Genomic DNA, 21,335 nt, shown 5'->3' with positions numbered 1-21,335 from the left:
TTTACACTAATTCCTATTTTTAATCCTCCCCACATTCCCATCAGTTTTCCCTGAGATTCTACCATTCACCTCCCTGCTAGAAATAAGTTACAGTGGCCAATTATCTGACCAACCCATGCATTTTTTGGAATGTGGGAAGAAATCCGAGCACCCAGAGAAAACTGATGTAGTTACATGGAAAACATGCAAGCATCTGGCAATGGATAGGGAGGAACTGCAGATGCTGGTTTAAACCAAAGATAGACACAAAAAGCTGGAGTAACTCAGCGGGATAGGCAGCATCTCTGGGGAGAAGGAATGGGTGACAGAGTTTTAAGAAGGGTCTCAACCTGAAAAGTCACCCATTCCTTCTCTCCAGAGATGCTGCCTGTCCCGCTGAGTTACTCCAGCTTTTTGTGTCTATCCATACAGCAATGGATGTTAGGACTGAACTCAGGTCTTTAAAGTAGCAGGTCTTGTTTGACCCAAGAACCCACTCCAAAGACGTTTAGGTTTGTGGGTTAATTTGTTTGGTATAATTGTAAATTGTCCCCAGTGTGTGTAAGATAGTGTAAGTGTGCGGGGATCGCTGGCCGGCGTGGACTTGGTGGGCTGAAGGGCCTGTTTCTGTGCTGTATCACAAAACTTAAAAACAAAACTCCTTTATACCTTGCTTTCGAAGGAAGTCTATGGACCATTCTATTGATGAAAAGGCTTAAATCAAGAAAATGTAGTTATCAACATCCTCCTCCGCTACAACAATGCTGTATTCAACAGTTACTGAGGAAGAGTCTGACTCATACATAGACATGTAGATCCCTTCATTTCTATTGTCAGTGTCCTGCTGATTATCTTCGTGTTCAATCTCACTCTGATCACCATAAGGGTTAAAGGCTGTAAAATATTACACCACTTTCAGCATGAGTGAATGAGAAAAGCCTTATCAGTGGACTGATCTTATCAGCATGTAATGATTATCACTTGTTGCACAATAAGAATTTCAACCATCTGCATGTGATAGGCAATCAAGATGGAAGCATTGCCAGAACAGCTCCAGGGTAATGTGTGTTCTTGCAGATGTACAGTTACCCACAGCCCGGCAGCCAGAGATGGGTGCCAGTTATTGAGAGAAAGCGAGCACTAGATTAGTAGATTGCTTTTATTGTATGCCAACACGGTAAAAGAGACATAAATGATAAAATAAATTACCGGAAACCATTACCATAGTTGTGAAAGATTGCAGCAGGTTCTGGATCGATCAGCCAGGTGGGTGGAGGAATGGTTGATGGAATTTAATACAGAGAAGTTGTGAGGTGTTGCATTTTGGGACGTCGAACAAGGGCAGAACCTACACAGTAAATGGTAATAATAATAATAAATTTTATTTATGGGCACCTTTCAAGACTCACAAGGACACCTTACAAAATTTAGTAAACAGAATACAAAACATGTTAGCGGAATGAAACAAAACAAAAAATAACGACAAAAAATAAATTAAAAAATAGTAAAGGCATCAACAATACACAATTCAAAGACACAATTCAAAGACACAATTCAAAGAGAGAGCAGCGGCAGCTAATCACGCCAGCGTTCACTCTCCCTTCTGGCAGCCATCTTGGAAACGGAACAATAAGGATCTTTAACATAGAAATATCCCATTATGGGGGAAGGCACAATGTCCAGTCCCCATCCCCAGTTCAACCATAGGTAGGCCTCTGGGTAGTGTTGTAGAACAGAGGGATCTAGGAGTACAGGTGCATGGTTCCTTGATGGTCGAGTCACTGTAGATAAGGTGGTCAAAAAGGCTTTTGGCACTTTGGACTTCATCAGTCAGAGTAATGAGTATAGAAGTTGGGAGGTCATGTTGCAGTTGTATAAGATGTTGGTGAGACCGCATTTAGAATATTGTGTTCAGTTCTGGGCACCATGTTACAGGAAAGATTTTGTCAAGCTTGAAAGGGTTCAGAAAAGATGTACCAGGATGTTGCCAGGACTAGAGGGTGTGAGCTATAGGGAGAGGTTTAGGCTGGGTCTCTATTCCATGGAGCATGAGAGGTGATCTTATAGAGGTATACAAAATTATGAGAGGAACAGATTGGGTAGATGAACAGAGTCTCTTGCCCAGAGTGGGGAATCGAGGACCGGAGGACATAGGTTCAAGGTGAAGGGGAAAAGATTTAACAGGAATTCGAGGGGTAACTTTTTCACACAATGGGTGGTGGATGTATGGAACATGCTGCCAGAGGAGGTAGTTGAGGCTGGGACTATCCCATCATTTAAGAAATAATTAGACAGGTACATGGATAGGACAGGTTTGGAGGGATAAGGACCAAACACAGGCAAGTGGGATTAGTGTAGCTGGGACATTTTGGCTGGTGTGACAAGTTGGGCCAAAGGGCCTGTTTCCACACTGTATCACTCTATGACTCTATGACCAGATAAAAGTGGTTCCCTTCAACTCTATTCAATGATGTGGTCAGCAAGAAAGCTCAAATGTGCATTTTGTGTACACCAACTATCCATCACAAGAATTTGAGAAGATTTGGCATGTTCCTGTAGATTCTCTTGAATTGCTACAGAGGCACAATAGAAAATATTCTGACTGATGCTTCATGACAATAAATTAATCTAACTGAATCTAAATCTGAATTTGAACTGACCGTGTTCAAAAGCAGCAGTGATTTGGAAATGTATTTGACCCTTAGTTCCTCATATTGGGAAATCTGGGTGCTGGAGTTGTAAAGAAGCTTTGTAACAAGGGGTGAAATCATTTGTGTGTACATGTGTTTATGTGCATGACATCTGCAGTGATGTTGAGGCCTCAAATGTTGTTTCTTCAATATAGGCTGGCTGGTGTGATGGTGAGAATTGCAGGATGAGGCCAGTTTGTGCATTCACCTAGCCCATCTGGTTGAAGATGGCTGCAAATGTTTTTGCCATACTCTTCCCTCAGAGCTGGGCTCCATCATCAATGGATGAAAAACTTCCTCACATTAATGTTAATTATTTGGGACTTGGCATGGCCAGCCTTTATTCTACATCCATAATTACCCTGAAGAAGGGAGTGATGAGTTAGCTTCTTCTACCACTGCATTTCTTCTGGTGTCGGTGTTCCCACGACTACAAGTGTTCAGGAGAGAGTTCCAATGTTGAAAAAACAATTATACACCAAGTAGTGGTCAACTTGCTCCAATTTCATTGCCCGAGCCCATCCATCTTGTGGCCCATTTGAATTAATAGATTGAGTGGTGTGCCTCATAGAGCCATTTTGATGTGTGTTTATAATCACATGTGACAACAGATTCAACTCTCCTTAATGAGTTCTGTGAACCAGATAAGCTTTTTGGTTATTTTTTTTGTAATTGATGATTAATTATGATATATTTCAATTTTACAGGATTTTTAACCACTCCAGATTTTTAGTCGAGGCCTCTGGGCCATCTGACCGTCTGCCATGTCCTTAAACCTATTGTTCACCCAGAGTATCAAAGTCAAAAGGAAAAAAGTAGAAAGAAAAACAGAAGAAGGAGAACGTTCATGGCCTCAAACTGTTCCTATTACCAGCACTTCTGATGTATGCACACTTGGGAAATGATGGGGGAGAAGATCTTTTCTCACCTCCTTTTTCATTAACTGTGGGAAATCATGAGTGACGACGTCAAGTGTCCTTGAATGTAGCGGCCAGCATTTAAGAGTGTGGGAAATGGGCGACTATGCCTCACACATGCACCTTTTTTTATCCTATCCCAGCTAGGGGTGACAGCCTGCATAATTAGTGCAGCTCCTACTTCATCACCATTGATCATAACTATACACAAGGACCACACTGAGAGGCTGTCAACTGTGTGGGAAGCAATCAACCCTGAGTCAACAGGACTTTACTCCAGGACACTAGCTTCAGCATCTCAGCTGGTTACAGAGGGAGAGCTTCACCATAAGAACTCAGGCAGGTTTCCAGTTTTCATTTCCATAGATGCTGCCTGACCTGTTGAATATCTGCAACAGTTTCAGTTTAATTTTAGATTTCCAGCTGGTGGAGTTCTTTGATTTTCATTATTTGAGTGCTGTCAGTGACAGGAGTGTTATCGGCAATGCCCTCACCAACATTTAAATGTCAACTCACACTGCTGAGGGTTATCTGATCATTGCCACCATGCTGTCGTGTGATCTTGGTGTGTGAAACCTGGCTGCCTCATTTAAAGTGACTGCGGTTCTGAAATACTTTGCTGCTTTCAACATGGAGTTTGGGAAAGGTGCAGGTCTTTGTTTTATTTTCTCACCTGCACAGAATTTGTATGCTCTAATCAATTAGTCCCATGGGTCATTTGGGGAACAAACTATTGACAGCAACCAGCACAACAGTTGCAATAACAGCGTACTGTCAGACACTGCTTTTTACCTGCTGCAAGGAGCCGCTGCTGGGAATGGGCCTTGAGGCTCAAATACCAGAAGATCCCAGACAGCTTGACCAGTTTGCAAATGATTAACTCTTCATTGTGATGCCTGAGCCAGGACTGCAGAGCAGATGATGATCACCACCTTAATCAACATCTAGGGATGTCACATTAGGACAGGGCCAGTAGTAGCCGCGAGGCTCTCATTAGACGTGCAACATGAAAACTAGCACTTTGGTGCACCGAGTCTGTACTGACCAACAAACATCAATTCATATTATTCTGCACTAACCACATTTTATTTTCCCAATACATTAGTGGACAGGCATATGGAAATGTAGGGAATGGAAGGATATAGATTTAATTCAGATTCAGATTCAGATTCAAACTTTATTGTAATTGTGCAGTGTACAAGTACAGAGACAACGAAATGCAGTTAGCATCTCACCCAGAAGTGCGAACGCAGAATAATGGAACAGTAAAATATATATATATATATACACAGTAGCAATAGTGCAATTTTCGGGGGGGAGATCAGTCACTGGGGGAAGGAGTGTCTGGGGGGGGGGGGGGGGGGGGGGGGGGGGGGGGGACAGGTAATGCAGGCAGTTAAGTGTTAAAGGGCCTGATCCACTTTCCCGAGTTACTCGCAAATTCTCCCTAGTTTTCCCCTTGATTCAAACTCGGAGAATGCCCGTAGCGAGTCCGTAGATATATTGTAGCAGCTCGTTATGCCAGCCGTAGGTACTCGGGGCGTCAGGTAAGTCGGGATGTTTTTTCCAGCATGACAAAAAAGTCCACGAGTAAAAAGATAGTCGGGAGGAGGAGTTCGTAGATCACAAAAATCTTGATTTTTTTTAAGGTCCTTTCAACTCGGCAGAGGACTCGGGAAAGTGGGACAGGCTCTTAGGCTCGGCAACATGTTCAGCACAGACATAATGGGCCGAAGGGTCTGGTCCTCTGCTGTATTGTTCAGTTTTACATTCTATTCCCTCCAACTTCCTCAAGATTCTACCTGTCACCCATACACAAGGTTTTACAATATACAATATACATGAGATTATATTTGTGTTGGAGAACCTTTCTGCTGCTGCCAATGGTCAGCACTCCATCATTAATCCACAGTTTTGAACCTCTGGTGGATATAGTCAGACAGCGTGAAAACAGGTGCGGTGAGGTGAACAGCACCTCATATTTCACTTGAGCAACTTACACCTCTGTGGTATGAATATTGACCTCTAGCTTCAAGTAACCTTTGTTTCCCTCTCTCTCCATCCCTCCCCTTCCTAGTTCTCTGACTAATCTGACTGTCGCCTTGATTAAAATATACCTCTGTATGCTTCGTTGTCATTTTCTCCTAGCTAACAATGACCTATTCCACATTTCCCTTGAACTTCATCCCCTTTGTTGTCTTGTTTTCACACCTCACCCTTCTTATCTCTCCCTCTCTTCCTCTCCCCTGACTCTCAGAAGGGCCTTGACCCGAAGTGTCACCCATTCCTTTTATCCAGAGATGGTCCCTGTTCCGCTGAGTTACTCCATCATTTTATGTACTTAGATGAGATGTACTTAGATTTCCATTCCGCATGGGTGCAGAAGATAGCACCAATGTAATCGTCAATGTAGCGGAGGTCAAGTTCGGGGATAGGGCCAGTGTATGCCTCCCACTTCATCCAAATCCAAGGCGTAGCTATGCGCACTTGCATGGGCCCTAGCTATGCCTGCCTCTTAGTAGGGTACATCGAACAATCCTTGTTCCAGGCGTACACTGGCCCTATCCCCGAACTACCTCCATTACATTGATGACTGCATTGGTACTACCTCCTGCACCCATGCAGAACTCACTCTTCATCAACTTCAGCACTAATTTCCATCCCGCACTCGAATTTACTTGGACCATCTCCAACATCTCCCTACCGTTTCTAGATCTCACCTTCTCCATCACAGGAAACAGACTATTGACCGACATCTACTACAATATAGTCAATAGTCGGATTTATTCGTCACATACACAATGAAGTGCAGTGAAATGAATTTGCCAGCAGCGGTACAATAAAAAAAGAACACACAATACACAGTAAAAATTTAACATAAACATCCACCACAGCATTCATCACTGTGGTGGAAGGCACAAAGTTTAGTCAGTCCTCCTCCATTTTCCCCCGTGGTCGGGACCACAAACCTCCGCAGTCACCGCTGTGGGTGGCCAGATGTGCAGGCAAGGTAAGACCCGAATCGGTGCTTCCCTACCGGAGACCGCGGCTTCAAGATGGTATTGGCTGCAGGCCGGCGGTTGAAGATCTAAGTCAGCCGCTGCGCCAAAAGATACTGACTCCCATAGCTAGCTTGAATACACTTCTACCCACCCTGCTTCCTGTAAAGACTCGATCCCCTATTCCCAATTCCTCTGTCTACGCCGCATCTGCGCCCAGGATGAGGTGTTCCATACCATCGGAGATGTCCTCATTCTTTAGGAAATGGGGGTTCCCCTCATCCATTATAGATGAGGCTCTCACTATGGTCTCCTCGATATCCCACAGCTCAGCTCTTACTCCCCGTCCTCCCATTCGTAACAAGGACAGAGTCCCCCTTCTCCTCACCGTCCACCCCATCAGCCGTCGCATACAGAATGTAATCCTCCAACATTTTTGCCACCTCCAACGGATCACACTGTTGGCCACATCTTCCCATCTCCATCCTTTTCTGCTTTCCACAGAGACCGTTCCCTCTGAAACTCCCTAGTCAACTCGTCCCTTCCCACCCAAACCACCCCCTCCCCAGGTACTTTCCCCTGCAATTGCAGGAGATGCAACACTTGTCCCTTTACCTCCCCCCTCGACTACATTCAAGGACCCAAGCAGTCTTTCCAGGTAAGGCAGAGGTTCACTTGCACCTCCTCCAACCTCATCCGCTGTTCCAGGTGTCAACTTCTCTACATCGGCAAGACCAAGTGCAGGTTCAGCGATCGTTTCACTGAACACCTCCGTTCAGTCCGTCTTAACCTACCTGATCTCCCAGTGGCTCAGCACTTCAACTTCCCCTTCCATTTACAATCTGACCTTTCTGTCCTGGGTCTCCTCCCTTGTCAGAGTGAGGCTCAGCGCATATTGGAGGATCAGCACCTCATATTTCGCTTGGGTAGTATACACCCCAGCTGTATGAACATTGACCTTTCTCTTCAGATAGCCCTTGTTTTCTCTCTCCATCGCCTTCCCCTTCCCAGTTCTCCCACTAGTCTTACTGTCTGCGACTACATTCTATCTTTGTCCCGCCCCCTTCCCTGACATCAGTCTGAAGAAGGGTCTCAACCGGAAACGTCGCCCATTTCCTCCTCTCCAGAGATGCTGACTCACCCGCTGAGTTACTCCAACATTTTGTGTCTACCATAAGAGCCATAGTATTGGATCAAGCGTGTTAGCATGGATTGGAAACTGTTGTTACATAGAAATGAATATTTTGAATAAATGAGTCCATTCCAGACTGGAGGATGTAACTAGTAGAGTGCCCCTGCATTTGGTTCTTGGCCTCAGTTGTTTATTATTTATATTTGTGATTTGGAGGAATTAAATATAAGGTTTCCAAGTTTTCCAGTGATACGAAAATAGATGTTATGATAATGACATTGATTCTGGTTGGAAATAGGTAGACTGAGTGTAGGAGTGAAAACCTAGCAAATGGAGATAAGCTTAGAGATACAGAGAAACAGTGTGGAAACAGGCCTTTCAGCCCACCGAGTCAATGTTGATCACCTGTACACTTGTTTTATGTTATCCCACCTTTGCATCCTACACACTCTCTTCCTTACCTTACAATCACTGTATTCATCAGCGACTCACATAAATGCAACATTTATCCTACACCTTCTGTGAACTGGAACATTTTTAGAGGAGGTACCTTTAGCTAGTCTTTTGGGTGTAATCGTTTTGACGGGCTTGTTGAATGTGACATATCCATAGTTCAAGGGAGAACAATTCAAATCGACCTCTAGAGAATATATTCCTGCCAGCATAGGTGGTGTAATGATGCCAAGCAATCCTCAATTTAAATATCATGACATTTATTAGATTATACAGTATATGCAACAGAGCAGCAACATGCTGCATTGCATTGCAACTAGCCCAATACAAGCTCAGCCTACAGATTTTGATCAGGCCAAATTCCTGATCTTAAGCAAGCCTATGGGAAATGTGGGATAATTTCAGTGTGAGAAGTAGGTTCAGTTGAGAGGTCAAGTGTGTCAGTGTCTGACCTGCACTCTCCATTCCTTCACTCAGCTGTATAAGAGCAGGGAAACTGTTCAGTGTATAAGACATAGGATCTTTGAACTTCCCAGGCACCTTCTCCGCACTAATAGCAACTGTACTCACTTCTGCCCTGACGTTCTTAAATTTCTGGCATGTTGCTGGAGTCTTTCACTTTAAAGAGTGACGCAAAATCAGTGCATCCGCCAATTCTTTGTTCCCCAATACTACTTCTCCAGCATCATTTTCCAACAATCCAATGTCCACTCTTGCCTATCTTTTACACTTTGTATATCTGAAAACACTTTTGGCATCATTTTTTTGGCCTGCTTACCTTCATATTTCATCTTTTCTCTCAATACTGTTCTTTCAGTTGCTTTCTAGTGTTTTTTTAAGGCTTCCCATTCCCCCCACTAATCTTCGTCATATTATGTCTTCTCTATTGATTTTATGCTGTCTGACTTCTTTTGTCAGCCCCGGTTTCCTCATTCCCCCCTAAGTATGTTCCTTCCTCTTTGGGATGAAAAGATCCCGTGTCTTCACAATTGATCCCAGAATGTCCCAGTCATTCCTGCTCGGGTTCCCTTTCAATCCCTTCCAAGACAGCTCCTCCTCATACCTCTGTAGTTACCTTTACTCAACAGTAATACTGATACATCAGATTTTGGCTTCTTCCTCTCAAACTGGAGGTTGAATTCTATCATATTATGATCACTGCCTCCTAGGGATCCCTTCAGTTTCTCATTATCAAAACTGGTTCATTTCATACCAGCAAATCCAGAATTGCCTTTTCCCTAGTGGGCTCAACCAACGAGCTGCTCTAGAAAGCCATCTCATAGGCATTCTACAAATTCCTTCTCTTGGGATCCAGTACCATTTTGATCTTCCCAGTTTACATGTATATTGAAATCCCCTATGATCACTTCGACATTGCCTCTCTTACAGCCTTTCCTATCTACCGATGTCATTTGTACCCTACATCCTGTAGGCCTATTTCCTTCGCTCCTTAGATGCTGCCTCATCTGCTGAGTTTCTCCAGCATTTTTGTCTGCTGCCAATTTGCTTGTGACTCTAACAGCAATCCAGAGATGATTACTTTTACTGTCACTATATGTTATGTTGTTACTTATGCGCGGAGCACCAAGGCAAATTCCTTGTATGTGAATACTTGGCCAATAAACTTACTTACTTACTTTTTTGATTATGACCTACACTTATTCACCATATCCCAGCTGTGTGTGTAAAGGGGAAAGGACAGAGGTAGGTTTGCACTGACGTAGGAAGTTTATGGCCAGTGCCCAATGAGTAGATCAACACACCATTTTCATGGGTTTAGTCAACTTGCTGTGAATGAAGAACACACAGGGATATGGAAAAAGGCGAGGAAATGGAGGTGGGAACAGAAGACAGTATTTTGCTGCCCAATCCAGTAGGCTGCTCCAAATTAAATAAATCTCCTCTATCACCTAGCCCTCAAATATCATCCCCACTGGTTCCTTGAGATCTGCGGTTCTACACCCCCATTGAAATATATTCAAATATTGATTATTTACATTTAAATTTAGCCAATTTAGGTTTCCTAGTATAAATCTGTCTCCGAGAATCCTGTGGCTCTCACAGCCAGGGTTGCAAATTACTGATCAGCTGTAATTTTAAGGATGTCCACCAGAAGGATAGAAAAAAATGAGATGCAAATAGTTTAAAATATCACATTGTTGGACACATGTTTCAATATTTATGTAGGTCAGTACTGAGTAATCCAATCACTGAGAATTCCAAGTGGATATCTTTTACATCAATGCAGTCAGTATATCATCTTACAAATGCGATCAACATAATTCCACATTTACGTCACACCATAAGTTACTTCTAGTCTTGCGTTAAGCTGCGTAAACGGTTTCACAATGTCAGTCACCTCAATCCCTCAATTAGATCCCCAAGTATCATTTACTCCAATAAATATTATAAATCATTGGAACCTTCATAATCGAGAACAAGGTGGGCAAGGAGATTCATTAAATATGCAGAATTCATACAAGCAAAACAAAGAAGGATCTTTAGAAGCCTTGTCACTGCTCACCAAACTAAGTTTGGTCTGAGCAAACATATCAGTGTCCAAGGACCAGTGGTCCTTGCCACCTAGAAGCCATTATGACTGTATGTCTCTGTCCCTACTAAGTAAAGCTTTCCAAGACCGGCGGTGTATAGGCTTCTATGGTACTAATTATAAAGTATCCATGGTCGTTTACAGAGAGTGTTCAGCTTCTTTGACCTCAGTATGAACACCATCAAAAAGGTGAGGCTTTGATCGGCGGTGGAGAAGTTGCCCCTCCATGCTTCGCTTTAAGCCAGCTTCAACCCTGACAGGGGGTGAATGGTCCTGCTCTTTCTCCATCTTCTTCCCAGATTCTGGATGTTCTTTTTCCTTTGCAGACTTGGGATTGAAGGAGCTTCTCATTGCACTGCAGTCGTTGCTATCTTCCACCCTTAGAGACCAAAAGAAGAGGTCATTCATTTGCAACATACATCTCTGCACACCTTTAACGACTGCAGCTCAAGACACAGTTAAGAGTCAGAAGGCAAACCATTGTGATAAATTGACAAGGGGAGTGGTGGGTGCTGAAAATCTAACTAGAGAGATGCATTAAGGTGCCAATCCCCAGGACCTGATGGGATCTATCCCAGCTTATTGAAAGAGGCAAATGACAATCTTTAGGCCAGGTGAAGTCCCATTCGACTGGAGAGTAGCTAATATTGTTCCTTTGTTAAGAAGGGAAGTAGAGAGAATCCAGGGAATTATTGGCCAGTAAGCCTCATGAAAGTGGTAGGGAAGTTATTGGAGAGGATTCTTAGGGATAAGATGTATTCCCATTTGGAAGAGAATGGGTTATTTAGTCAGTCAGCATGTGTTTGTACACAGCAGGTCATGCCCTACTAACTTGATCAAGTTTTTTAAGGAGGTGACAAAGGTGATTGATGAAGGTAGGGTGTTGGATGTTGTCTACATGGATTTTCATACGGCATTTCATAAAGTCCCCCATGGTATCCTGATCCAGAAGATTACCATGCATGGAATTAATAGTGGCTTAATTGGATGGGCTCAGCACTGGTTTACTGATAGAATGCAGATGGTTGTGGTGGAAGGAAAGTTTTCAGACTGGAGGTTTGTGACCACTGAAATCCTGCAGGGATCTGTGATGGGACCTCTGTTGTCTGTGATATATACAAATGATATGGATATAAATGTAGATGAGTTGGTTACACCAAGGCTGCTGGAGTCGCAGACTGTGAGGAAATATTTAGCAGGATATAGTCGGCCAGAGTAAAGGGCGGGGAAATGCAGATAGAGTTTGATAGAGCATGTGTGAGGTGCTGCACTTTGGGAAGTTGAATAGAAGGGCAAAATGAATGGCATGTCCCTTAACAGCATTGATATATAGAGGGCTCTTGATAGAGTCCAAGTCCATAACTCCCTGAGAGTGGCAACATAAGTAGATAAGTAGAGTGATAAAGAAGGCATACGGTATGGTTGCCTTCATTGATTGAGCTATAAAGTATAGGTCAGAAAGTCATGATGCAGATTTATCTTCGGTTAGGCCACGTTTGAAGTACGTGGTACAATTCTGGTTCCCCATTACAGAAATGATGTGGAGTCTTTGGAACAGCTGAAGAGGGGGTTTACCAGGATGTTTCTGGGATTAGGGGGTAATAGCTACAAGGAGAGGCTGGAAGGACTGAATTGTTTTCTCTTGAATGCTGGAGGTTGCAGGGAGACTAGATGGGAGCAGATAAAATTATATAAAATGATGAGAGGCAGAGATGGGTTTTTCCCTGTATTTAAATATTAATTACTAGGGGGCATAGCTTTAAGGTGAGAGAGGCAAAGTTTAAAGGAGATGTTCTGGGCAAGTTATTTTGCGCAGAGGTTGGTAGAACGTGCTGCCAGGGGTGGTGGTGGAGGCAGAGAGGATAGTGGCATTTAAGAGACTTCTGGATAAGCATATGAATATACTGGGTATGTAGGAACATGAATTATGTGCACGCAATTAAGATTTGGCATCATGTTCAGCACAGACACTGTGTGGCCTGATTCTGGGCTGTACTGTTCTATGTTCTTCCTGACTATTCAACTAGATACAGTATATCTTTAAAACGTAATCTCATTATTTATAGTCTGAATGTGGTGGGATAATTCAAGCCTATAGGGCCTGACCCACTTGGGTGTCATTTATGCATCATTTGCGCAACATTATATACGCGTCTTGATGCGCACGTGATGCCCGCATGGCTTGCATTACGCGCGCATGGCGCGTGGTGGCGTAGGCAGTGACGCGCGGTCGTGCACGGCGACCCAGGATTTTGGGATTCACAAAATCTTTGCGCGCCATCTGCGTGACGCGCAAATGACGCCCAAGTAGGACAGGCCCTTATGTTGCTCTCAACTGTATCTCCACTACTGATTGCCACCCCCTCACCCCTGCCACCTCAGTATTGCCCCCAATAAGAGCACATGAATGCTGATATCCATTCATTCTCAATAGCCCACCTTTTTACCAAATTAAGACACAAAGTTCCGAATTACTGCAGGAGATTCCAGGAGCCTTGACAACGACCTTTGCATCTTCTCTGCCACAGACGAGGTCCTAGAGGACTCGCCAATGTTGTTTTTTTGTTTATGAAAGGAAGTAGAGAGAATCCAGAGATTTTATCAGCCAGTGAGCGTCTCACCAGTGAGAGAAAAGCTAATGGAGAGGATTCTTTGGGATAGGATTAACTCCCACTTGGAAGAGAATGGGCTAACTAGGGAGAGTGAGCATGGTTTTGTACCTGACAGATCATGTCTTACTAACTTGATTGAATTTTTTGAGGAGGTGGCAAAGGTGATCAATGAGGGAATTTTGTAAAGCATTTGATAAAATCCCACAGTGACTTGGTCGTATGGGTTCCAAACTGGCTGTCAGAGGGTTATGGTAAAAGGGAGATAAACTGGCTGAAGGTCTGTGACCAGTGGCGTTCCGCATGTTGCTTTATATATATACACACACTCACACACATATAATATATACACATATACAACTTGGATGTAAATGTAGATGGATTGGTAAACGGCAAGATTGCCAGACCATGTGGAAGGCTGTTGAAGTATACAGAGGGATATAAATCACTACAGAAATGGCCAGTGAAACGGCAGGTGGAGTTTAATCCAAGTAAGCGTGAGGTGCTGCACTTTGTGAGGTCAAATATAAGGGGAAAGTATAAAGTTAATGGAAAGGCCCTTAACAGCAATACAGTTCAGATGAGAACCATTTGGACTGTAAACTCCTATCTCTCCAGGGACTAACTTTACTGTACCATTTTTTAAATTGCTGTTTTTTCCTTTTTCTTCCCTCCCACAAATATGTAATATGTGAATATGTGATTCTGTTCAATTCTGTTTATAGTTTGTTTGTTTTTTTGCAAAATTCGTGAGCATTGCCACTTTTCATTTCACTGCACATCTCGTCTGTGTATGTGACGAATAAACATGACCTGACTTGAAGTGCCTGGAATGCACCACCAGGGATGGTGGTGGAGGCAGATAAGACAATGGCATTGAAGAGGCCTTTAGATGGGCACATGGATGTCCAAGGAATGGAGGGGTATGAATCATGTGTTGGCAAATGAGATTAGTCTAGTTTGGCAACACATTCGGCACAGACATTGTGGACTGAAGGACCTGTTTATGTGCTGTACTTTTCCATCTTCTATGTTCTAATATTATGGAGAGCTAATAATCAAATTTAACAATGAAAGATCGTCTTGAAACATCAACTGTTTTTACCTCTCCAGCACTTTAGTTGAAATGGAAAATACATTTGGACAGATATATAAATAGGACGGGTTTAAAGGGATATGGGCCAGAAGCAGACCAAATAGCCCTAGCTGAGAATGCCACCTTGATGGGCCAAATGGCCTGTTTCCATGCCATATGACTCTAAGTACCTTTTTATTTCAGATTTCTAACAATTTATTTTACTTTTTGATATGTATTTGCTAGTGGCCATTACTATTCATACATCCACATTTCTATTCAGTACTGATCATCTTGCTAGTGAAACACTAACTGAGTTTCTCTATCCATTAAGAGAGATGCTGCATGACTGCTGAGTGCTTCCAGCAGTTTCAGTTTTAGTTTCAGATTTCCAACATCTGCATTTTTTAATATATTTTCAGTCACCTATCGATTTATGTTTGGGGATCTGAACATCACTCATACGGCCAGAATTTGTTGCCCTTGCGAAGAGTGTGATGAGCCACCTTCATCAACCATTGCAGTCCTTCTAGTGAAGGAACTGTCAGTGCACTGTTGGTTAAGGTGTTCCAGGATTTAAACCCAGTAACAATGAAACAGCACCAATATTTCTCCAAGTACTGGGTGTGTCTTGGAGGCAAATCAGCAGGTCCCTATTCTCAGTCCCTATTGCATTATTTTTTGTTGGTGATAGTGGATAATGTGTTTGGGAGGCGATGTTGAAGCAGCCAAGAAGACCAACAACTGTGCGTTTTGTAGATGGTTCACACTAGCCACAATGTGGCTAGTCAATAAATGTGGAGGGAGGTGGAAGGGATGACATTGAGTGGAGGACATTTGAAATAGTTTCTATGCCCTCACCAGATATACCAGTTGTTATCAAGTCCAAGTTTAATGCCGCAGGTACCAGCACGAGACCAGAAGTGTTTTGGAAGCCATCTCTCCATATGAATTATTGATGCTGTGATCTAATGTAGGAGAAAAAAAAAATGTTATAGTTCTGATGAAAAGTCTTTGACCGCAAACATGAATTCTACTTCCCTTTCCGCAGGTGCTGCCTGACAAGATGAGCGTTTTTAGCCTTTTTGATGTTTATTTCAGATTTTTAGCATCTGCTGTTTTTTTGTTTTTTTTCAAAATATGCCAAACATGGGTGTGAAAAACTGTTGGAAATAAACCTTAATTCATGGAAGGCCTTGAATAAATGGAACTTTTCAATTTAATAAACCTCTTGGGGCACAATTAGGAACATCTCACAATATATTAAACTCCTGTGTAGCTATAGTACTCTTGCCTCTGCAAAGAAGGCTGTGGGTTCTCCATAAGACTGACAGACATCCAAGGGACAGCGAAAGAGGATCAAAATGGGCTGAAAAGAGGAGAATAAAAATAATCTTGTGTTGTAACTAAAAGTAAAAACCAATACGAGCTTTTTGAAACCAGGTGCTGGGAACATTTCTTTAAAAAATAGCAAACATAATGAATGTTATGTTTGTCCATCTTCACCTTCTTCTACTAGATAAAGATCTGTTAGCTGAGATACCATTCAGAGAAATCCATAATGAATCTAGGATGGATAAATACCTGCAAAAAAAAATAACAGCAGGAAAATAATGGCACTGAAGATCTGACATTTCCTCAGGAGCAGATAGTACACAGGGTTCGAAAGAAAGTTAATGATTAAATAGTTGTTTTTTCAGCTACAATCCACCAAACTACCCTTGATTCAGGGTTAATCCTTAAGATCATTATTTCAGAAAGCCTAGAGAGAGAAAGCCTGATATTAAGAACTGATTCAAGATAGCGCCCAAGCCTGATGATGTTTGTGTGCTGGTCACAGGATCTGCAATCACGCATTACAATCATTCCACTCCTTTAAACCTTTCCTCCAACAGCAGCATTTCTTACTATGCTCTGTACACTGTGGATGGCTTGATTGTAATCATGTATTGTCTTTCCGCTGACTGGTTAGCATGCAACAGATGCTTTTCACCGTAACTCGGTACATGTGACACTTAACTAAATTAAACTAATATATAAAGATCCGAGTGGATTGTACTTAACGAAATATAGGTATATACAAATATGAGAGGCAGATGGAGTCAGTACGTTTCTCCCAGGGTGGAAATGTTCAACGCTGGAGAGGAGAAAGTTTAATAGAGATGCGGGGGAAAGTTTTTTTACATAGAGAGTGGTGGGGGCCAGGGGTGTTGGTGGAGGCAGACACGATAGTGGCATTTACAAGGCTTTTAGATAGGCATATGGAGTACAGGTGCAGGCAGTTCAAAGTATCAAAGTATCAAAGGTATTTTATTGGTCACATTCACATACACCGAGGTGTAATGAAGTGAAATGCTTTTTGCCATTTTGCAGCACACAAAGAAAGAATACAGACATAACACCCATGAGAGTCTTAAACACAAAGAACATCCCACCACAATGGCTCCCACCATGAGGGAAGGCACAAAGTCCAGTCCCCAACCCCAGTTCACCCATAGTCAGGCATATTGAGGCCTCCAGTTGCCTCTACGGAGGCCCGATGTTCCTGGCCGTTCTTGCCGGGTGGTGGTGCTCCGGCGTCGGGAGAGCCCTCACAGCGGCATGGGAACCCTGGAACGGCCGCCTCCATACTGGAGGCCGCGGCTTCCGAAGCCGACAAGGCTGCGCCGGTTGGAGCCCCACAACTGGCGATCTCGCCGCGAGATCCCAGGCTCCCGGTGTAAAGTTCGGCGCCGCCGCCCGCAGCCGGCCGCTCCACAGTCCCGCAGCTCCGCGATGTTTTACCCGGCGGTCTCAGCTCACCGGAGCTCCAGCGCGGCAACCCAGGCAAGGCATCGCCCGCTCCACGATAGCACTCCAGCGCTGTGCCGCCACCGAAGCAGAGGTTCTGGGCGGTCCGCGACAGGAAACGCCGCTCCAGGCCCGCTGGTAGGCCGCGAGGACAGGTCAAAGCTGCAGCCCGGAGAAAAGCTGCCTCTCCGACCAGGTAGGGACCCTGAAAGGCAGTTCCCCCCCCCCCCCCACACAAAAAAGTCTAGACCTCCAAACAAAACACTTTAACTAACTAGAAATAAAAATAAAACGGTGAAAAGACAGACAACAGTTGAGAGCAGTTCCAGTTCCTGTGCTGTACTGTCCTATGTTATATGTTCTGAAGACTGATTGAGCACAGAAAATGTTGAGTTAATCATAATAAACATGATTTGTAAAGAATTGACCATATCTGACAAACGTATCATAATCTTTTGAGAAAGTAACTAATACTGTTGACAGAAGAATGTTAATGAATGTGTTTTAATGAAATTGATAGCTTTTCATGTAAAAGATGGATGCTATATATTATGTTCATTTGTTGGAGCTGCGTGGCTACAAAAGGTTAGTGTAGCCACAGGGACAGCAACCATGTACCCAATGGCTACAGCAATATCACAAGACATTACATGGGGACATGATCAAATCAAATTTAAAGGGTCATGGAGCTCTGCAAGTGGATATGACCTATTTCTACTTCAAGGACTCCAATTGGACATCACGCAGATATTTTTTTCTGCAATGCCACACTTGAGTTGATGTCTTTTAAATGAGATATTAAACCATGGCCCCTTCTGTCCTTTCAAGTGGACATGAAAGATTTAATTAAGGTATTTCAAAGAAAATCAGATGAGTTCTGGATGTGCACTTCAAAATGTATCCATCAGAAACATTCGGAAACTTAGTATGTAGGAAGGAACTGCAGATGCTGGTTTAAACCGAAGAGAGACAAAAGGTGCTGGAGTAACTCAGCAGGACAGGCAGCATCTCTGGAGAGAAGGAATGGATGACGTTTTGGGTCGAGACCCTTAAATCATTGTTTATGAGAGCTTGCTATACACAAAATGACTGTCAAGTTCCCTAAATTAAAATACTGACAACCACTTTGAGATGATCAAAGTAGCGATGAATGGTAAATAAATGCGGGAATGCATCTTTTGCAAATGCCATGCCCGCTGGGAGCATGGATTTAGGCTTATTGATATTATGCAAGGTCAACCTATTGATTACTATGCCGCAATAGACAAATAAATGTGTATGAACCGAGGCAAACAGACAAATAAATATATATAATCCTAGCACCTGAGCTCGCCAGAGTACATCACATTGCTTCATCACCCGCCGGAGTGTATGGGCAATCAAGAAGATGAAGAGAATGGCCATCAACTGGAAAGTCATCATAATGTAGGACACATATAAAATCTTGACCATGAAAGGTGTGTGCTTCTCATAGTTCAGTGGGATATCGAGGAGTCCAAAATAGAGCATGAAGATGAGGAACATCAGATTCTTATAGCCATTAAAACGAACCCATTGGACTGGATCAAGCTCTTGGAATGATAAATGTAAAGCTGAAATAAAAATAAATAATTATCAACATCAATCTCCAAACCTAATGGGATGACATGGATGTGTTATATAGGGAGTTAAAAAAAACATTAGACAAATGCCACATAGGACATAAGAAAATAAGGAAAATTTGGCCATATGAGGAGTTATAGGGTGGGCGAGAAGATCAAAAGTGTATGTCTAATGGAGTTACTTTTGAAATAGACAATAGACAATAGGTGCAGAAGTAGGCCATTCGGCCCTTCGAGCCAGCACCGCCATTTAATGTGATGACAGCTGATCAACCCCAATCAGTACCTCATTCCTGCCTTCTCCCCATATCCTCTAACTCCGCTATTTTTAAGAGCACTATCTAGTTCTCTCTTGAAAGCATCCAGAGAACCTGCCTCCACCGCCTTCTGAGCCAGAGAATTCCACAGACATGGATCGATATTTTAAGTAAAAACAATGAGCTACAGATGTTGGTTTACAAAAAGGACCCAAAATACTGGAGTAACCCTGTGGGTCTGGCAGCATCCCTGGAGAACATGGATAGGTGACATTTCGGGTCAGGTCTGAAGAAGGGCCCAGACCCAAAACGTCACCTATCCATGTTCTCTGGCAATGCTCCCTGACCCTCTGAGTTGCTCCAGCACTTTGTGTCTTTTTGTTTTTGGCAGAATGGTATTGAATTAGCTAACAAGGCCAAAATGCCGAGGGCTGCAGATATGCTGAATAGGAGAAGGTCATTCACCCCATCATGCCCGTGACGGATCCACGAGGAAGCAGAGAAATGCAAAGAGGTGCCAAAGAGAGCTCAATGCCAACATTGTTATACATTTGGAACAGAATCATAGAGTAGCACAGTAAGGAAGGAAGCCATTCAGTGCACCACACATTCAATGAGGAATCTAGTTCACAATCACTTTCCCATATTCCTGCAATTCCCTCTCCATTAAAGTTATCATATAATTCCCTTTTGAAGTCCACTATTGAATCGGTATCTTACACCCCATCAGACAGTAGATCCTAATCATAACCATCAGTTTAATTTGCAGATTCAGAGTGCAAATAGGTACTTGGCCACATGGACAATGGATCGCCCATTCATATTAGTTCTGTTAACCCACTTTTCCTTCCACATCCAACGCACAAGGGGTAATTTACAGTGACCAATTAACCTACAAACCTGAAGGTCACCGGGGGAATGTGCAAATTCCACACAGACAGCACCTGACGTCAGTATTGAACCTGGGTTTCTGGTGCTGTGAAGCAGTAGCTCTACCACTGCACCACTGTGCTGTCCATTCACCAAAAACACTCTGAGGATTAAGATCTTAAATGGAATAGAGGAACAGAAATAAGTTGATGGGAAGATACAAAGCAGCAGAGCAGATAGATGGCTTTAAGGGGAAGTATTGAGGTGGATTTGATGGAGTCAGTTTACATGTTATAATAGTGATCGTTTGATTCCAATGTAAATTCTACATTAAATAAAATGGCAAAAACAGGGAAAATAGTCCATCAAATTCTAACCAATATCGGACAGCACATCACATTGGGGAAAATATTACACACATGAATTAAAAAATAGATTTAACTAGATTTACCTGTGGTAAATGCTATCAGCACCATCACCATTAATATTACAAATGTCAAAAATTTCTCCAAAATAATCTGTGGGATAAATAAATAAAATTGTTAATGAATATATTCCCTAATGAGCTGAACTTTCAGATAACTGTCTGTGGCATGAACAAGAACAAATCTTTGCAGGAACAAATATTGTAAATTGCTAATGTATTATCTAACTATAATCTATATACAGAAATAAAACAATTTCATTAAAATACTGAAGAAATAAATGTTATGTGAATGTATTGATCATGATTAACAATGACTATCATTTATAGTCAAGGATTTTTTAAATTCTTCCCAAGTAGATTGGCTTGATGAAAAATAAAGATTATTACATAGCTGTATCGTTACAGCACGCACACACACACACACACACACACACACACACAAAGTGCACCACAGGATTCAGCAGAAATGAATTTTCTGCCTTCAACTCTATCCATTTGCCTTCACTATGAGACTTACAAACTTTTGAACAGGGAGAGCCCACTCAGCCATTCGAACCTGTGCCCCTTTCCTTGTTCCATGGAACTGTTCTTCTTCTTAGGCCCCCTTCGGACATGGCGGACCATGGGTGCCTCCAGGGTTGGAGGACGCCAGTGCGTGACTTTGCCTAACGTGGGGAGACAGGTGCAGAGACAGCCACCACACAGTCCTTGACAGATCTAAATTAGGATCTAGAGGCATGGAATCCAAGATGGCTGGAGACCCATTTCTGCTGTAGCTTTCATCTGCCTTCCCAGTCGTTGTGATGCTCCACTAAGGCCAGCCATCATCCTCCTGTTCTACTGTTAACTAATAAAAATCTATAATCTTATTGTTGAAGTTTCCAGTATCTCTAATTTATATGCTGAAGATGGGATAATTCATCCATTCAATAGTTGCAGCCCAGTTTAATATCTCTCCATGTTTCCTTGAATGGAACCAAACAAC

The 21,335-nt window shown here is 42.8% G+C and overlaps 1 protein-coding gene across 5 annotated transcripts in view; it reads right to left on the bottom strand.

Annotated features, from left to right (window-relative positions):
• Positions 1-10,329: 10,329 nt before the first annotated feature.
• The window catches only part of LOC129708397 (transient receptor potential cation channel subfamily V member 5-like), a 48,798-nt gene continuing 37,792 nt past the window's right edge, over positions 10,330-21,335 (bottom strand). For all 5 annotated transcript variants that reach the window (XM_055654114.1, XM_055654112.1, XM_055654111.1 and 2 more), the window contains 4 exons: positions 20,375-20,441; positions 18,519-18,787; positions 15,267-15,373; positions 10,330-11,100 (listed from right to left, as the gene is read on the bottom strand). In XM_055654114.1, coding sequence (XP_055510089.1) covers positions 10,860-11,100; positions 15,267-15,373; positions 18,519-18,787; positions 20,375-20,441 — 684 coding nt within the window. In that variant the 3' untranslated portion in view covers positions 10,330-10,859. The remainder of the gene's footprint in view (positions 11,101-15,266; positions 15,374-18,518; positions 18,788-20,374; positions 20,442-21,335) is intronic.

The sequence above is a fragment of the Leucoraja erinacea genome, chromosome 23 (genome assembly GCF_028641065.1).
Source record: "Leucoraja erinacea ecotype New England chromosome 23, Leri_hhj_1, whole genome shotgun sequence".
Taxonomy (NCBI): Eukaryota; Metazoa; Chordata; class Chondrichthyes; order Rajiformes; family Rajidae; genus Leucoraja; species Leucoraja erinaceus.
The sequence above is the reverse complement of the archived record's forward strand: the minus strand, read 5'-3'. Positions and strand labels throughout refer to the sequence as shown.